At 45.0% G+C, this 15,906-nt stretch overlaps 1 protein-coding gene across 3 annotated transcripts in view; it reads left to right on the top strand.

The window, feature by feature from the left end:
- The window catches only part of LOC101528887 (putative tetratricopeptide repeat protein 41), a 75,877-nt gene that overhangs the window by 40,794 nt on the left and 19,177 nt on the right, over nucleotides 1-15,906 (top strand). For all 3 annotated transcript variants that reach the window (XM_058673035.1, XM_058673034.1, XM_058673036.1), the window contains exons 8-11: nucleotides 2,976-3,174; nucleotides 4,889-5,067; nucleotides 10,258-10,397; nucleotides 15,276-15,447. In XM_058673035.1, the coding sequence (XP_058529018.1) occupies nucleotides 2,976-3,174; nucleotides 4,889-5,067; nucleotides 10,258-10,397; nucleotides 15,276-15,447 (690 nt within the window). The remainder of the gene's footprint in view (nucleotides 1-2,975; nucleotides 3,175-4,888; nucleotides 5,068-10,257; nucleotides 10,398-15,275; nucleotides 15,448-15,906) is intronic.

Consider the following 15,906-nt stretch of genomic DNA (forward strand, 5'->3'; position numbering starts at 1 on the left):
AACTGTTGGTGTCTCATGTCTGCCTCCGCTGCTGGTGGCCATCATGCAAAACCAGAGGCCATGGCAAGGGCCCATCCTCTTCCTTTGTCCCTAAGCAGCCAGTCTCTGACGGAGATTACGGGTTCTGATCTCCCATACTGTGATGGATGTAACAGACGTTTGCTCAATGAATGTTCCATTGCTCCTCAAATGGTCAGAGCAGCAGGCTCTGAGTGTGGCCGAAGCTAGGAGTTTCAACTGAGTCTCCCAAATAGGTACAGGAGCCCGAGGATTGGAGTCATCTTCCACTGCTTTTGCAGGAGTTTTGGAAGGGAGCTGCATTGTCAGCGGAGCAGCTGGGGCTCAAACTGGTGTCCGCATGGGATGCTGGCCTTTATGCCCCAAGGCTTTAAGTGTTAGTTTGTATGCTTTACGTCTTGTGTTTAGCACACCAGATCTTGGACTCAGGAGCTTATTTGTCCTGATCTTTTTTTCTCTCTTCGTGTGTTCTACCTTCCCAGTTTACTACGCATGAGCATGCCTTTGCTCCTTGTGGTGGCAGGTGGTGAGTGGGTGGTAGGAGGAACTTTTGTTTTCTGTGGGCCTCTTAAGCCCTCCACTGATGCCTGGGTGTACCTGCACAAGTTAGACCAGATGGGCCAGAATCTCTCCACATGGGTAGACATGCTGAAATTCACTTCAGTAGAGATGCTCAATGATTATTTGAACAATGGTCTCCCTTTTTGCTATAGTTCTTTTGAAGAGTTGCACTTGGTATGCCATCCAGGTGTGTGTTCTGTTCCTCTTGCAAGAAGAAATTCTTTAGGGACCAGCACTGTGGCATAGTAAGTAAAGCTGATGCCTGCAATGCTGATATCCCAGATGGGATGTCCCAGCTGTTCCGCTTCCAGTCCAACTCCCTGCCAGTGACCTGGGAAAAAGAAATGCTAGATGGCTCAAGAATTGCGGCCCTTGCTATCCATGTGAGAGACCCAGGTGGAGTTCCTGGTTCCTGGCTTCAGCCTGGTCCAGTCAGTGCTGGCTATTGTGGCCGTCTGGGAAGTGAAGCAGCAGATGGAAGATCCCTCTCTTTCTTTCAAATAAATATTTAAAAAGAAAAAGAAAAAGAGGGCCTGGCGTGATAGCCTAGAGGCTAAATCTTTGCCTTTGATCTGCTGGGATCCCATATGGGCACCGGTTTGTATCCCAACTGCTCCACCTTCCATCCAGCTTCCTGCTTGTGGTGTAGGAAAGCAGTAGAAGATGGCCCTGCACCCATATGGGAGACCCAGAATAAGCTCTTGGCTTCTGGCTTCAGATTGGCTCAGCTCCAGCCATTGTGGCCACTTGGGGAGTAAACCAGTGAATAGAAGATCTTTCTGTATCTCCTTCTCTCTGTAGGTCTGCTTTTCCAATAATAATAAAAAAAGAAAAGAAAGAGAAGTTGCCAAGCCAAAAAAAAAAAAAAAAGTAAAGATTCTTCGGATTTAGTTTTCCATGATAAATTTCAGTAGAGTTTATTTACTCATTTAAATTTGTTTGAAAGACAGAGAGACAGATTATAAACAGAGAGAGAGAGAGAGATCTTTCATCCCTGCTCACTCCTTAAATACCCACAAAAGCTGCAGTGAGCCAAGCTGAAAGCAGCAACTAAGAACTCAATAAGCGCCTCCTGTGCGATGGCAGAGACCCCAGTCCTGGGGCCATCACATGCTGCTCTCAGGGTGTGTAGTCTTAGGAAACAGGAATCAGAAGCAGGGTCAAGATTCAAACCCAAGGACACCAATATGTGAGGAAGATATCCGAGTAGCATCTCAACCATGCTGCTGAACGCCCAGCTCTCACCACGATGGAATTAAGGAAAACCCTGTGTTCTTGAGAAGTGTATTTCTGGCTAGCATTATTTACTGCAGCCATTTCTCTTTGGAAATCAAGGTACAGCGATCCCAGCTCCAATATCAAACTTGCCACTTTTCTGTTCAGTAACTTCTTGGCCTATATGAAATCCAGGCAATAGATTCATTTCTTTTTTTTAATTAAGAAAATTATTTTATGATGTGGTTCAATAGGTTCTGGAATTTCCCATACCTGTTTTCAAGTCCTCTTCTCCCTCCCCCGCCTCTGCCACTGATTTCCCCTCTAGTAGTACAATGGGAAGTCCTTCATGAACAGTCATAAGCCCAGCATTCTGCTGTTGAAGTGTCTCCTGACATTGTAGGCATGGACAGTGTCAGAGAGTCCAGCATCCTACTGTCAGGCTATATTCAACAATTTCACTGGGAGTCCATCTTTTGTCTGGATGCAGAGGCATACTGTACTATGTCTCCACATCTGGACGTATTAGTCTCTGGTATACTTCTATTATACACCCCTTAAATATACAGCCAGAAAACACAGTCCGCAACAGAGAAAACAATAGAAAATTTACATCAACATGAAATAAAGCAACAAGCTACGGGGTGACCAATGTATCACTAAAGTGATGAAAAAGAAGATAAAAACTTTCTTGTAGAAATTGATGCTATTGCATGACCCATGAAGTGCTGAATAAGTGACATTAAAAACAAGAACGTCAGTGCTCATGAGATGTAGCAAAAACACCGTTGAAAGGGACATTTACAGCATCAGGTGCTTACGAACAGTGGGTTCATTTCTCCAAAGAGCAAACCTTCAAGCATTTGAAGGTCCATATGTAGGCTGTAACCATGGCACATATTTAAAATAGAAACATAGGTCACACCTATATCCCTGGGGAAGATGCAATGTGGAAAAACCAGTGCGATCACACATAAGCTTCTCAAATTCTAGGTTACTGATCATGATATAACTAATTATTTGGCAAATTCAGACTGGTATATAAGATAGCACTTTTTGTCCACTTAAGCCACCTTGATTTTTATGATGACCACAGAGCTGTCATAGTTTCACTATGTTGCTGTAGTGTCTTCATGTCCTAAAAAGTTGGCTGCATTGAACTGTAATTGCTCTTTGAATAGGTGTGATTTCTCCTGTCCGAGAAAGCAGTCCGTATTCATTTCGGAACCCCACGAATCACAAGAAGACCTATTTTCACCACATCTTGGTGAGATATTTCCAGAGGCAGTCTTGTTTCTGGCGAGTGTATCAAGAGCTGCCCTGGCATATGAAGATGAGTGGGTGCTGCTCAGGCTTGTGCAGCTTTCTCTCCAGCCCTGGGTAAGTCTCCCCAGGTTAAAAAAAAAAATCTAATTGAAAGTCAGAGACAGAGAGAGATCTACTCACTGGTGTATTCCCCGGTGCCCACAATAGCCAGAGTTTGGCCAGAGAGAAGCCAGGAACCTGGAACTCAAGGCAGATGTTCCACATGGGTAGCAGGGACCTATGTGCTTTGATTATCACCTACTGCCTCCCAGAGTACCCACTAGCAAGAATGTGGCATCAAAACCCAGGCACTCTGACATGGGATAGGGGTATCCCAAGTAATTCCTCCACTGCTGCATCAAAATGTACCCATTAGCATTTTAAATATAATTGCATTTGTACAGATTTACCAGCATGGGTTAGATATCCATGATGCTCTTGAGCAAGATGCATTCATTCATTGAACTGCCAATTCAGTCATTCAGCTGAGATCAGCACTTCTGATATGAACTTCTGGGATTGATGGGTCCCCTGGGTTGCTCTGTTGTACCTGTTTCCTCTACAAAGTTTTCTTTCTCGTTTTCATTCGGTGGAGAAGCCCTCCAAGAGTTAAGTGGCCTGCTGGGAGAGGAGGCCAAGGCCAGGGCTGAAAAGGATGGAGCGACTCTGTTCCACTGCTTCCCCCTCCCCGTCCTTTTCTGCTATTCTCTCCCTTCCTATCCTCTTCGGGCCCTTCTGTCCAGCAGGCCCCAAGACCACCAGTGGGTGAGATGACAGCATTCTTCTGCAGCAGAAACACTGAAGACAAACTGGTGGTGAAGAATGTCTCTTTATTTGGGAGCAGTCACAAGCTTATATAGGAGAAGGGGGCAGACAGAAGGGCGCTCTGACAGTACTTGCAGCCAACAACAACATTGTGACTGGCCGTCAGATATGTCTGTCTCTCTGAACCCTCCAATGAAGGAAGCACAGGAAGCTGTGTCTCAGGGCAAATTCATTACCTGCTAAAAAGCAGGGCAAATGTAACATTTGACTTCCTAGAGTTGTTTACAGAGGAAGCTCTAGGACAGTTTGGTGAAGGTGCAGAGAAGAGAGACTGGGATACAGCCCATTGCCCATTGCTTCTGCTCTATGCCCAGTGAATAGGCCATGTTGGGGTCTCTGCCAAGAGCACAATGTGCCGTGTGCCTATGGCTTCCCATGTGGCTAGGCAGGTGGAGATACAGGGGTGATCTCCCACATCATCCCTTCTCTGCCTTTCCCTGCCCTTCCCTCCCATCCCCCCTGATACTCCTCTCCTTACTGCCCCACCTCCCTTTCTTTCCCACCTCTTCATTCTTTCCATTTTATGCATTAGTTCAGCAACTATCTGTTGTTGACTGACCTAGTATCCCACACCATCCAAGGTCCTGGGGTGCAAAAGTTAGTAAGATACAACCCAAGCCCTTGGATACTTTTCTTCTGGTGGGGGAAGATCTAGAACCAAAGAGCTGCTACACACTGCAGTAAATGTTTCATTAGAACAATGAGGAAATCAGTTATTGAAGCAGACAGAGAAGAGCTGTGCCTGGAAGACCTGGGGAGCCTGCCTGGAGGAAGGGGCATCCTGGAGAGACGTAAATTGTTTGTGACTGTAGAAGAGGAAAAGGCTGAGATTTATCTGGTGGCCTAAGACAATCATGGTAGGTAAGACATCTCTGAATAAGCTGATAAGATGCACAAGTAAAGGACTAGCTTCTGTCAAGGCATGAGACACTGAAATGACTATATTACTTCCTTGTGTCACAAGCATTGCAGACTTTATGTCAAGCCTTCAGAGCCCGAGCTTCTGGACCAGGCTGCAGCTCCTGCACTACTGGAAGAACCTCTCGGAAGCTGGATACGATGCATCTTGGGCCTACTTGCTCTCTGTGACCAGGATCAAAGCGAATGAGTGCCACAAAGCTCAGAAGAGGTACACGTTCTCAGGTATGTGGAGCAGCCTCATTCAGTTGCTCGCTTCACTGGCATAGGGAGTGGCCATAATTTGTATTTCATAATTTCATAATTTCAGTGTGTGGAGGTCTCCAGTTAGGAATGCGTCATTTTGAGTTAGGTGGGAGACACCCTTGGGACTGTTCTGGTGGCTCTGAAAGCATGTCTGTAGACATACCCGAGAGGCTGCCGGTTAGTCTCTGGGTTAGCCCCGACCCTCAGGAGCCTCTCAGGAGGCAGCCTTGGCCTCCACAGTTACCTGTGATGCTTCCTCTCTCTGCCTGTTCTCATGTTCAGTCCTGCACAGGTCCTATAGATTCTCTGCCCACAAAGCCTCTCATACCCATTTTCTCATCTCTCCACACCTGTTATAATGATCAAGGTACACTGCTTCCTGTAGCTCTTTGGGCTGCACTCCCCCCCACCCCTGCCAGCACCCTCAGCCATTTGGGGGTTTCCCAGAAGTCTGTCCAGAACTGTGTGGAATCCCTTTGTACTTTATGGACTAGATTAATTAGATTCCCAGATCATAGCCACAGAAAAGGCTTTAGAGGTGTCTGGCTGTCTCTTGGAGTCTCCCCCCAGAGTTTTTCTGCATGATTATGTAATCACACATGGCCTGAATCAGTCTTCACTCCCAAGGCACTCCTTGAAGGAAGAGCATTAACTGGGTTATTCTCTAAAAAAATATATATTTTTATTTTTCTCCAAAGAATTTTTGGAGAAATGCTGTTTTATATTCTGTAATCCTGGGAGTTGCTTGCTAGTTCATCCTGTTCTCCTGTGGGCAAGTGCTTTCACTCCTTCAGAATAATTCAGCGGTGTTTACTGAGTGCCTGCACCATGCCAGGTGTGGTGCTGGATGTCAGGGATACTGCTCTGGATAAGAGAAACATGGTGTCCGCCTTCATGGAACTTACGGTCAGGATTTAACAGTTGGGGCCAATGCTGTGGCAGGTAAAGCCTCTGAATGCCAGGCTGGCATCCCAAATGGGCAACAGGCTCGGTCACCTCTGATCCATCTCCCCAGTAGTGTACCTAGGGAAGCTTCGGAGGATGGCATAAATGCTTGGTTGGGGCCCTGTACCTACATGGGAGACCTGGAAGAAGCTCCTGGTTCCTGACCAACCTGGTTCTGACCATTGTGGCTACTTGGGGGAATGAACCAGCAAGTGGAAGGTTGTGTTCTGTCTGCTTCTCTCTTTCTCCTTTCCTCCTCTTCTCTTTCTCTCTCTTCTGCTTTTCAAATAAAACCAACCAACCAACCAATAAATAAACATTTTTAAAAAGTTAAAAAGCATTGATCCTGAGAGGAGTGGTACAGAGTTGTGGCTATGTGCCTAGTATAGTGTTGCCTTGAATCTGAAAAAGTGAGGAAGAGGAGCAGAAAGAGATCTTTGCAAATTTGTAGACCCAAGCAAGTGGCATGCGGATACTGCTGGGGCTACAGCATCAGGTAGGCGCCCACATGGGGAGAGATACACTAAAAAGTCAATCCTTACCCTAAGAGTGGTGGGATGCCTCTGGAATCTGAACAAAATGGCAACACCTTTAGTTGTAAATGACTGCTGTGGGGGTGGCTAGAGTTTGGAGCAGTGGTTAGAGTCACTGTTTGGGATGTTTGTGTCTCATGTTGGAGTGCCTGGTTATTGTCCTCGTTCCTCTGCTTCTGATCCAACTTCCTGCTGATGTGTGTGCTGAGAGGCAGCGGCGATGGCACGGTTAGAACTTGCTGTTGATGTGTGTGCTGGGAGGCAGCGGCGATGGCACGGTTAGAACTTGCTGTTGATGTGTGTGCTGAGAGGCAGCGGCGATGGCACGGTTAGAACTTGCTGTTGATGTGTGTGCTGGGAGGCAGCAGGTGGTGGCACAGTTAGTTGGATTCCTGCTGCCCACATGGGAAACTGGATTGAGTTTGTAGTAATTTACTCTAAGAGGAAATTAGGGAACTAATTCAGATAGAATATCCCTTATCTGAAATGTTTGGGATGAGAAGAGTTTCAGATTTTAGAATTTTTGGATCTTGCAATATTCTCATACACATTACTAGTTGAACATCTTTTAGTGTGAAAATATGAAATATGAAATGCTGTGACATTTTGGATTTAAGGTCTTCAGCTTTAATAACTATTCTGGGACTTTTGCCTTTTTGTATGAATATCAAAATCAGTTTATCAAAATCCACATACTAGATGGCTAGGATTTTGGTTGGAGTAGCACTAAATGTTTATATCAAGTTGAGAGGATTGTATAGCTTAATGGTATTGAGTGTTCTATCAGCAGGGGATATCTTCATTTATATAGTTTTTTTGATATGTTTCATCAGTTTTATGATTTTCTGCATATGGAGCCTTTCTATATTTTGCTAGAGTTATACCAAGTTATTTAATTTTGGTGCTATTATAGTTGGTACTATATTTAAAAATTTTAATTACAGTTGTCTATTGTTGGCATATTGGAAAATAATTGAGTTTTGCACACCAACTTTGTATCTGTCAGCCCTGCTATGATTGCTTCTTGGATCCAGGAAATTTTTTTTTCTTGATTCTTTGTAAATCTCTACATAAGCGGTCGTATCATTTGTGGACAAAGGCGGTTTTATTCCTTCCTTTGCATTAGGTATGCATTTTCCCTCTGTCGTATTGCATTAGCTTGGACCCCCAGTGTGATGTTGAGTAAGAATGGGAAGAGGGGCTATTGTAACCTAAATTTTTTCACTAGCATCACGATGGTGAACCAAAGCCACCATTATCAATTCTCCTAGGGCCTATTTTAGTAGCTTCCTTATTCGTCTTCCTAATCTGTTTCTATAAAGTCCTGGTCTACCACATGGTAGATGGAGTGAATTTGTAAGCTGTAAGCCAGGTCATTTCTTTCCCTAGATCAGGACTCTTCCAATAGCTTGTAGTTGTACTTACAGAGCAACTTCTTAGCTTAGCCTGCATTATCTCATGTAGTCTGGATTTTGTATGCATGAACAGTACTATTTTTTTCTTTTCTTTTTTTATAAAGATTAAAAAAAATTTATTGGAAAAGCAGATGTGATTTATACAGAGAAGGAGAGATAAAGAGAGAGATCGTTCATCTGCTGGTTCAGTCCCTGAATGGCTGCAGTGGCCAGAGCTGACCCAATCCGAAGCCAGGAGCTAGGAGTTTCTGCTGGACCTCTTACTTTGGTGCAGGGTCCTAAGGCTTTGGGCCGTCCTCGACTGCTTTCCCAGGCCACAAGCAGGGAGCTGGGTGGGAAGCAGGGCTGCCAGGATTATAACTCGTGTCCATATGGGATCCTGGTGCATGCAAATGAAGACTTTAGCCGCTAGGCTATTGTGCCAGACCCTGTGCATTCCCTCTGAATGAGAATGCCCTTTGATTCATATTGATACAGGCTGAGCATCTCTATTCCCACAATCCAAAATCCCAAGTATTATAAAATATGAAACAGCACCAACATGATATACAAAAGTTTTGGATTTTGGATTTTCAAGTTCAGGGTGCTCAACTGGAAAAGTCTATGTGAACATTCCAGAATTTGAAAAACTCTTCAATCTGAAACACTTCTTATCCCAAGCATTTTGGATAAGGGACCCTTAGCCTGCAGTGCCAGTATTTCTGCATTGCAGCTGGAGTGTTACTTTCTCAGAGTAGCTTCCACAATATGATGTAAGACTATCCTCTGTCATGTGACTGTGTTGTAATTCTTTGCATAGTCTTCATTGCTATGTGATATTGTCTTGATTTATTTTTTATTTTAATTTTCTAAATCTTTCAATTTTCTCCTCATCCTCTGACCCAAACCTTGCAGGCACTGAAAGTGTTAGTTCCTCTCTTGTTGGGTAAGGGGCACATCCCTTCCCACTTCTCCATCCCTGCCTTGACCCAAAGGCCCTTGCAATCTCTTCTGTACAGTCTCCTTCTTCCAGTTCCTCAGCTCCATGCTTTCTCCTGGCCTGGGTCCTTCACACAACTGTTCCCTCTAATCAGAACTCTCAACACTCCCTCTCTCCATCTTGTCTCAAAGACTTCTTGTCAGGGGCCAGTGTGATGGCTTAACTCTCTGGCCCTCCACCTCCAAGCACTGGCATCCCATGTGGGTGCATGTAGGACAGTTCCTAGTCTGTGGTAGATACTAATGGTGTTCAGTAAATGGCTAGGCTGTTGGAGGAATGTATTCACTGAAGAAGGAAATAACAGACTTCACTGGTTCTAAAATACATGCTTTTCAAAACTTAATATTTTTGAAATGTATCTTGAAATTGATAGCATCTTTTTAAAGTAATAAATTCATATCATTTTAAAAAAAGATTTATTTTTATTGGAAAGCCAGATATACAGAGAGGAGGAGAGACAGAGAGAAATATTTTCATCCACTGATTCACTTCCCAAGTGGCTGCAACAGCCAGAGCTGAGCCAATCCGAAGCCAGGAGCCTATTTTGTTCTTTATATGTTTTCTTTCTGTTAAATCTGGCAATTCAAGATGATTGCAATAGAGGGCAGAATTGTACAAAAAGTAGAAACCTCTTTTTTTTTCCAGCATGAAAATTATCCCCAAATACAAATCATTGCAAAACATGAATTGAACTATCTAAATGCTCTTTTTTGACCCTCTGGTTTTCAAAATTTACATGTTAAGGGCCCAGCGGCGTGACCTAGCGGCTAAAGTCCTCGCCTTGAACGCCCCGGGATCCCATATGGGCGCCGGTTCTAATCCCGGCAGCTCCACTTCCCATCCAGCTCCCTGCTTGTGGCCTGGGAAAGCAGTCGAGGATGGCCCAAAGCCTTGGGACTCTGCACCCGTGTGGGAGACCTGGAAGAGGTTCCAGGTTCCTGGCTTCGGATCGGCGCAGCACCGGCCCGTTGCGGCTCACTTGGGGAGTGAAACATCGGACGGAAGATCTTTCTCTCTGTCTCTCCTCCTCTGTGTATATCTGACTGTAATAAAATGAATAAATCTTTTAAAAAAATTTACATGTTAAGATTATTTATAAGCACTCTAGTTATTTGTCATACCATAGTTTAAAATGCTTCGTGGTGTATGTAAACCTTAATAAAAGCAAAATGCTCTTATCTTGAAAAAGAAACTAAAATATGGAGAGGCTATTTGACTCATGTATCAACTAGCAATGAATAATCTTTGCTCCTTTCTATATAGGCTCTAGGATGATTTACTATTTTTTCTATTTTAGCGCTGGAATCCAGACTTTCTGAAACCACTGCCACTGACAGGTGCCGTTTGCTATTCTTTATTGGGAGACTTTTGAAGGTTATGGGCAAGACCAATGAAGCCAAAGAGTTGTTCACGGACGTGGAGAAGATGTTAATGCAGGTGAAGTAAGATGAAGTTGCCGTCTCCTGGATCTTGTTCCTCTTGTGTCTGATGTGATGAGCTATCATTTCCTTTTCTTTGTAGTCTGGTCCACAGAGAGACAAATTGATTGATTTTGGTCATTATTGAAGAAGCCATGATTTTTTTTTAATTTATGTATTTGAGACAGTGATAGGATAGGTAGGTAGATAAATAGATAGATACATAGGTAGCTAGAGATGGAACAACCTCCGCTATTGCTTACTCCACAGATGCTCTCAAAGGCCAAAGTTGGGCCCAAGGCAGGAGTTGGGAACTGAGAACTCAAACCAGGTCTCTCAGGATGGTAGCAGAATCCCAACCACCTAAGCCATCACCACTTCCTCCAGTGCTTGTATCAGTAAGAACTTGGTAGCTAGTAGAGTAGAGCTAGGAAGTAAGCTCAGAAATTCCAGTAGGATGTGGACATTCCCACTAGTGATTCAACCATCAAGCTATGATTTTCTTTTAAAAAATTTATTTATTTGTTTAGAAAGGCAGAATTAGTGAAACACACACATACACACACATACACCCGAAGGGGGGTGTCTCCCACATGGGTAGCAGGAGCTGAAGAACTTGGGTCATCTTCTGATTTCTCAGGTACATTAGCAGGAAGCTGGTTAAGAAGTGGAGAAGCAGGACTTGAATCAGTACTCACAGGGGATGCCAGTGTCCCAGAGATGGCTTGACATAAGGTGCCATCCCACCAGCCCTGGAAGCTGTGATTTTAACCTATGTCCTAAACTTATATTAATGGCAACAAGCATAAATATGTAGAAATCCTTCTAGAATTAACGAATACATGCAATTATAACTTTGGAAGGACAATGTTCATAAAGCAAAAAGAGAAATATAATGGTAAATTGAAACGGCATTGAGAAGACTGGCCAGGGCCTGGCGCAGTGGCTCAGTTGGCTGATCCTCCCCGTTAGGTGCTACCAGAGACAGAAAGAGATCTGCTGGTTATTCCCCAAGTGGCTCATTGGTCAGCGCTAGGCCAAACCAAAGTCATGAGCCTGGAACCCTGCCCAGATTTCCATATGGGTATCAGGGATCCAAGCACTTGCTTGGGCCACGGTCTGCTTTCCCAGGCGCATTAGCAGGATGCTGGGTCAACAGTGAAACAGCTGTGGCTGGGCTTAGCATTCTGCTATGAAGTCCTGGTATTGCAGGAAATGGCATAATCTACTCAGCCACAATGCTGGCCCTGACCTTCAAATTTTCATGTTACCTGTGCTCTTATCAGCACATATTTATAGAAGGAATTCTCAACATTGCAACTCCCTTTATAGCAGAGAGAAGGCTTGTTTACCAGTTTTTTTAATCCTTCGGAGCATATTATAATCTGCAGATGCTTGATGAACCAATCCATTTGGTCAATGAATCAAATTCCTTCATGTCCTTGGAAGGTGGGATGCAGCAGCTAGTGGGACCAGGGCTCTTTTTAGCCTGGCCCACATGTCAATCCCTGTGCTGCCCTTACTGCTTGTGCTACCTTGGCAAGCATTTTAACCTCTGCTACCCTAGTGAGTTCTCATTTTCAAGGATTCTGTTGTCTCTCGCGTGGGCCATTATAAGGGTCAAATAAAAAAGAGCATAGAACCTTTGCACAGCGTCTGGCATCAGGGAGACCTTCAGTACTATAGGGATTCTGATATTGCTGTCTGAGGCCTAGGTTAGAAATAATGAGTTTGTTGTAAGCTCTTTTGAACATTTGTTCCTCTTCAGAGAGTACAGTAGTATTGCTTTATAACCATGGAGCTGTCCCCTGCCACAGTCACGTCCCATCTCTGAGATTTGCTTGTCTGGAAAGCACAGTTATTTTTTTATTAGTTCTCATTGAAATGCCTGGGTCTAGCCAGTCACCCAGCCATCCACAGCCATTTATTCATGCAGGGAACACTCACTGAAGGCTTGGCCTACCCCGAGCGCCATACAGAGGTCTGACAGCATTCATCCAGGCAGCTGATCCCTGTCCTAATGGAACTCCCAGTCACACAGGATGCACTGTCACTGAGAAAGAACAAACTGTGAGATGCGTGGTCTCAAAGGGGTGAGGCTGGCTTGGCAGGAGGCATGCCAGGGCTGAGACATGCAGCAAGAATGCCCTGCCTCCCTGTGCTCCTTCTGCAGGCATCAATCTTGTGATTCTGTTCTCAAAATATTTTTGCAACAGTTCTTTGAGCCATGGTGGAGACTATTAAAAGAATGTTTTCTAGACTCCGAAGTTATATAACTATTTTGGGCAATCACAACTCGTTTGAAATACGTGCCTTGCATTTTTGAGCGAAAAAAGCTTGTTATTTGTGATAGATGCATCATGTCCAATGCTGTTTTTGTAATTTCTACAGATCAGATGTGCTTTCTTTCAAAGATTGATTTATTTTACTTGAAAGGCAGAGTTATAGAAGAAGGAGGGATAGAGATCTACTGGTTCACTCCCCACATGACCATAATGGCTAGAGTTGGGATGATTAGAAGCTAGGAGCCAGGATCTTCTTTCTGGGTCTCCCAATGGGTGCAGGGTCCAAGCACTTAGGCCATCTTCTTCTGCCCTCCCAGGTACATTAGCAGGGAGTTGGATCAGGAGGGAACAGCCGGGATTTGAACCAGTGCCCATATTGGATTCTAACACTGCAGGTAGAAGCTTAACTTACTACACCATAGCGCAGGCCCCCAGGTGGTTTTAAAATTGAATGCAGTGGTTTGCATATTTCATTCATATGGGAACACTTGGCAGTGCTGGAGTTACTTTTGGTTGTTACAGCTTGGGCTGATAACTGCTGCTCACACCTGTTCAATAGAGGCCACGGATGCCACCAAACATTCTTTAAAGCACAGTGCTCACAGCACATGGTTCTCACACCCCACATGCTATGCTGGTGGTTGTGAGGGTGAGAAATCCTGATATAAATGGTCTGTTTGTTAAAAAGGTCTCAGTTTTTCTCACGTCCCCTCCTGCATTTCAGAGTAGGCACAGCAGATGGCAGAAAAATTCAAGACACATTTGGGAAGAGGCCTGCGTTTCTGCACCAGGCCGCGGTTCTCCTGTTAAGAAATTGTGCAGAGGGGCTGGCATGATGGCTCAATTGGCTAATCCTCTGCCTGCAAGTGCCAGCAGCCCAATATGGATGCTGGTTCATGTCTCTGCTGCTCCACTTCCCACTACGCTCTTTGCCTGTGGCCTGGAAAAGCAGTGGAGGCCCAAAGCAGTCAAGCATGGACTCTGTACCCATGTGGGAAATGCAGAAGAGGCTCCTGGCTCCAGCTTTAGGTCGGCTCAGCTCTGGCTGTTGCGGACATTTGGGGAGTGAACCAGTGGATGAAAAATCTCTTTCTTGCTCTGTCTTTCCTTCTCTCTGTAAATCTGCCTTTCCAATGATAATAATAAAGAATCTTTTCCAAAGAAGAAAATGTGCAGAACAGCATTTTGGAGACAGACAGGTCTGGGCTGGACTCCCCTGCTCTTCTGCTGATCAGCCTTGTGAAGCTGAGCCATTGATTTAAGCCTTGGTTTTTCCATGTAATAGAGCAGTATAGGCTTTGCTCTCTAAGTATGTGCAAGAATTTCATCAGTGTTCCAGAGATGGTGGCTAGCACAGACCTGAAACCCAGTACAAACCTTTACAGTCATTGTGAAGGTCAAGATGTATTACTGAACATCTTAAAGGGTACCAGTCTTCAAGGGGTGGGTAGTCTAGGGTAGGAGGAGGTACATGAAAGCTTTGTATTCAGAAAGAGAAAGCCGCCCATAAAGGGCCACAGGTGACATGCTGATGGGCATCGCCAGCAATGCAGACAGACCAACCAAGAGGTGGAATGAGCACTGTGGCCTGGAGTGGGGTTAGACAGCTGTCGGATTCCCTGTGATGGGCTTCTGTCTCTCTCAGACTGAAGGGAAGCATGGAATACAGGGGATGCGCGGGAAGCAATGAAACCCCAAGAATTGAAGTCTGGTTGGTAGAGTGGGGAAATCGAAAGAGGCAGGTGAATTTGGAAAGGAAGATGGTGAGTTCTAGAAACTGTGAGTTGGCAATGTAGGAAGACTCTGCAGTGGAGTGTTCAGCCAACTCAGGGAAATTTAGGGTTGGTGATCTGGAGAGAGACCAGGAAGACATCTACAAACCTGGGAATGCTGAAGCCGTCAGCGGAAATATGAAGTGCTCCTGTAGGAGAGGTCAGGAGAGAATCAGGTTGGAGTCTCCCCAGATCAGGAAGAGAGTGGACAGCAGCTCCCAGTGCTGCCCAGGGCGCTGAACAAAGGAGGACCAGAGAAGGCCCTAAGTGAAGGAGTGGACGAGTGAGCGCCTCCAAGATAACAAAGGCGTGTGGGAGAAGCTAGGGCGTGGGGCTTTCAGAGGGAGATCAAATTGACAAGGTTGTTAGTAAACAGGAAGAAGAAAAGCCAGGCAAGCATCAGGTTTGGGTCAGATTAGGCCCAGGATGTATGTGATAGAGGAGTGATTACTGTTAACAAAATTAAAGGATTCCTCAGAGAAATACAGTTGACCAATAGCAGAATTTAAATTTGTATCTTTAAGTAACTGTGAGTGCTGCACACAACGCATTGAGCCATTAACATGTATAAGACATTGTCTTGTTATTCTTGGAAAATTTGTATTGTTAACCTGTGAAAACATTTTCCCAAATGTATTTTTATAATTTTGCAATGTCTCCCAACACTGATTTTGCTGTAATCCATTGTTTCATAAACATTTAAAAGTCCCTCAGAGTGACATCATGCATGCCATCTTTTATAAGGTTTCGTGAAAGGAACCTGTTATGGGCATGCGGCTGGCAGCTGTACCCTTCTGATGCCGTGTTCCCTCAGGAGTGATTTCCTTTCTATTTGTACAGAGTCCGCCCACGAATGAGATGCTTGTTAAAGTACAGAACGCTACTGGAGAGCTGTGTCTTGAAATCGGCATGACTCAGGAAGGGTGCCAGTATTTCCAGAAAGCATGGTCAAACCTGCTGTGTTTCTCCCTCAGCGACGTAAGAGACAACCAGGACTTGATGAAGCAGAAAGGTATACTGGACCCAAGCAAGGGGACCAATAACCTCTGTTTATTTTCACAGACTTGGACTCCTCCTGGCCTAGTTCCATGAGCCAGAAAGAGGAAACAGACGCCTGTGGGTTGCTTGCTTGTTTGTCTGGGCAAGGGGGCTGGGGGGCATGTGAGGACTGAACACAAAGTGCCCCTCGTTCTAGAGCCTCAGAGGATGGAGGGCTGGGAGGATGCCCCTCCAAGAAGGAGGCTTCCTGCAGTGAAGGGAGCAAGAGGAACTAGACTTGGAAGCCTGCCTTTCTGGATTCACACCCACCGTTCCGCCTGGTAGTGGCATGTCTCACAACACATTACTTAAGCTTCCTGGGTACAGTTTTCAGATTTGTGAGGGCAGGCTTTCCATACATTTCACTGTGGGACCGAAAGCATTCCTAGGAGGCTATAAAACACACAGAATGGTTCCTGGGGTGCGGCTAAGT

This window comes from Ochotona princeps, chromosome 15 (assembly GCF_030435755.1).
Source record: "Ochotona princeps isolate mOchPri1 chromosome 15, mOchPri1.hap1, whole genome shotgun sequence".
In the NCBI taxonomy this organism is placed as follows: Eukaryota; Metazoa; Chordata; class Mammalia; order Lagomorpha; family Ochotonidae; genus Ochotona; species Ochotona princeps.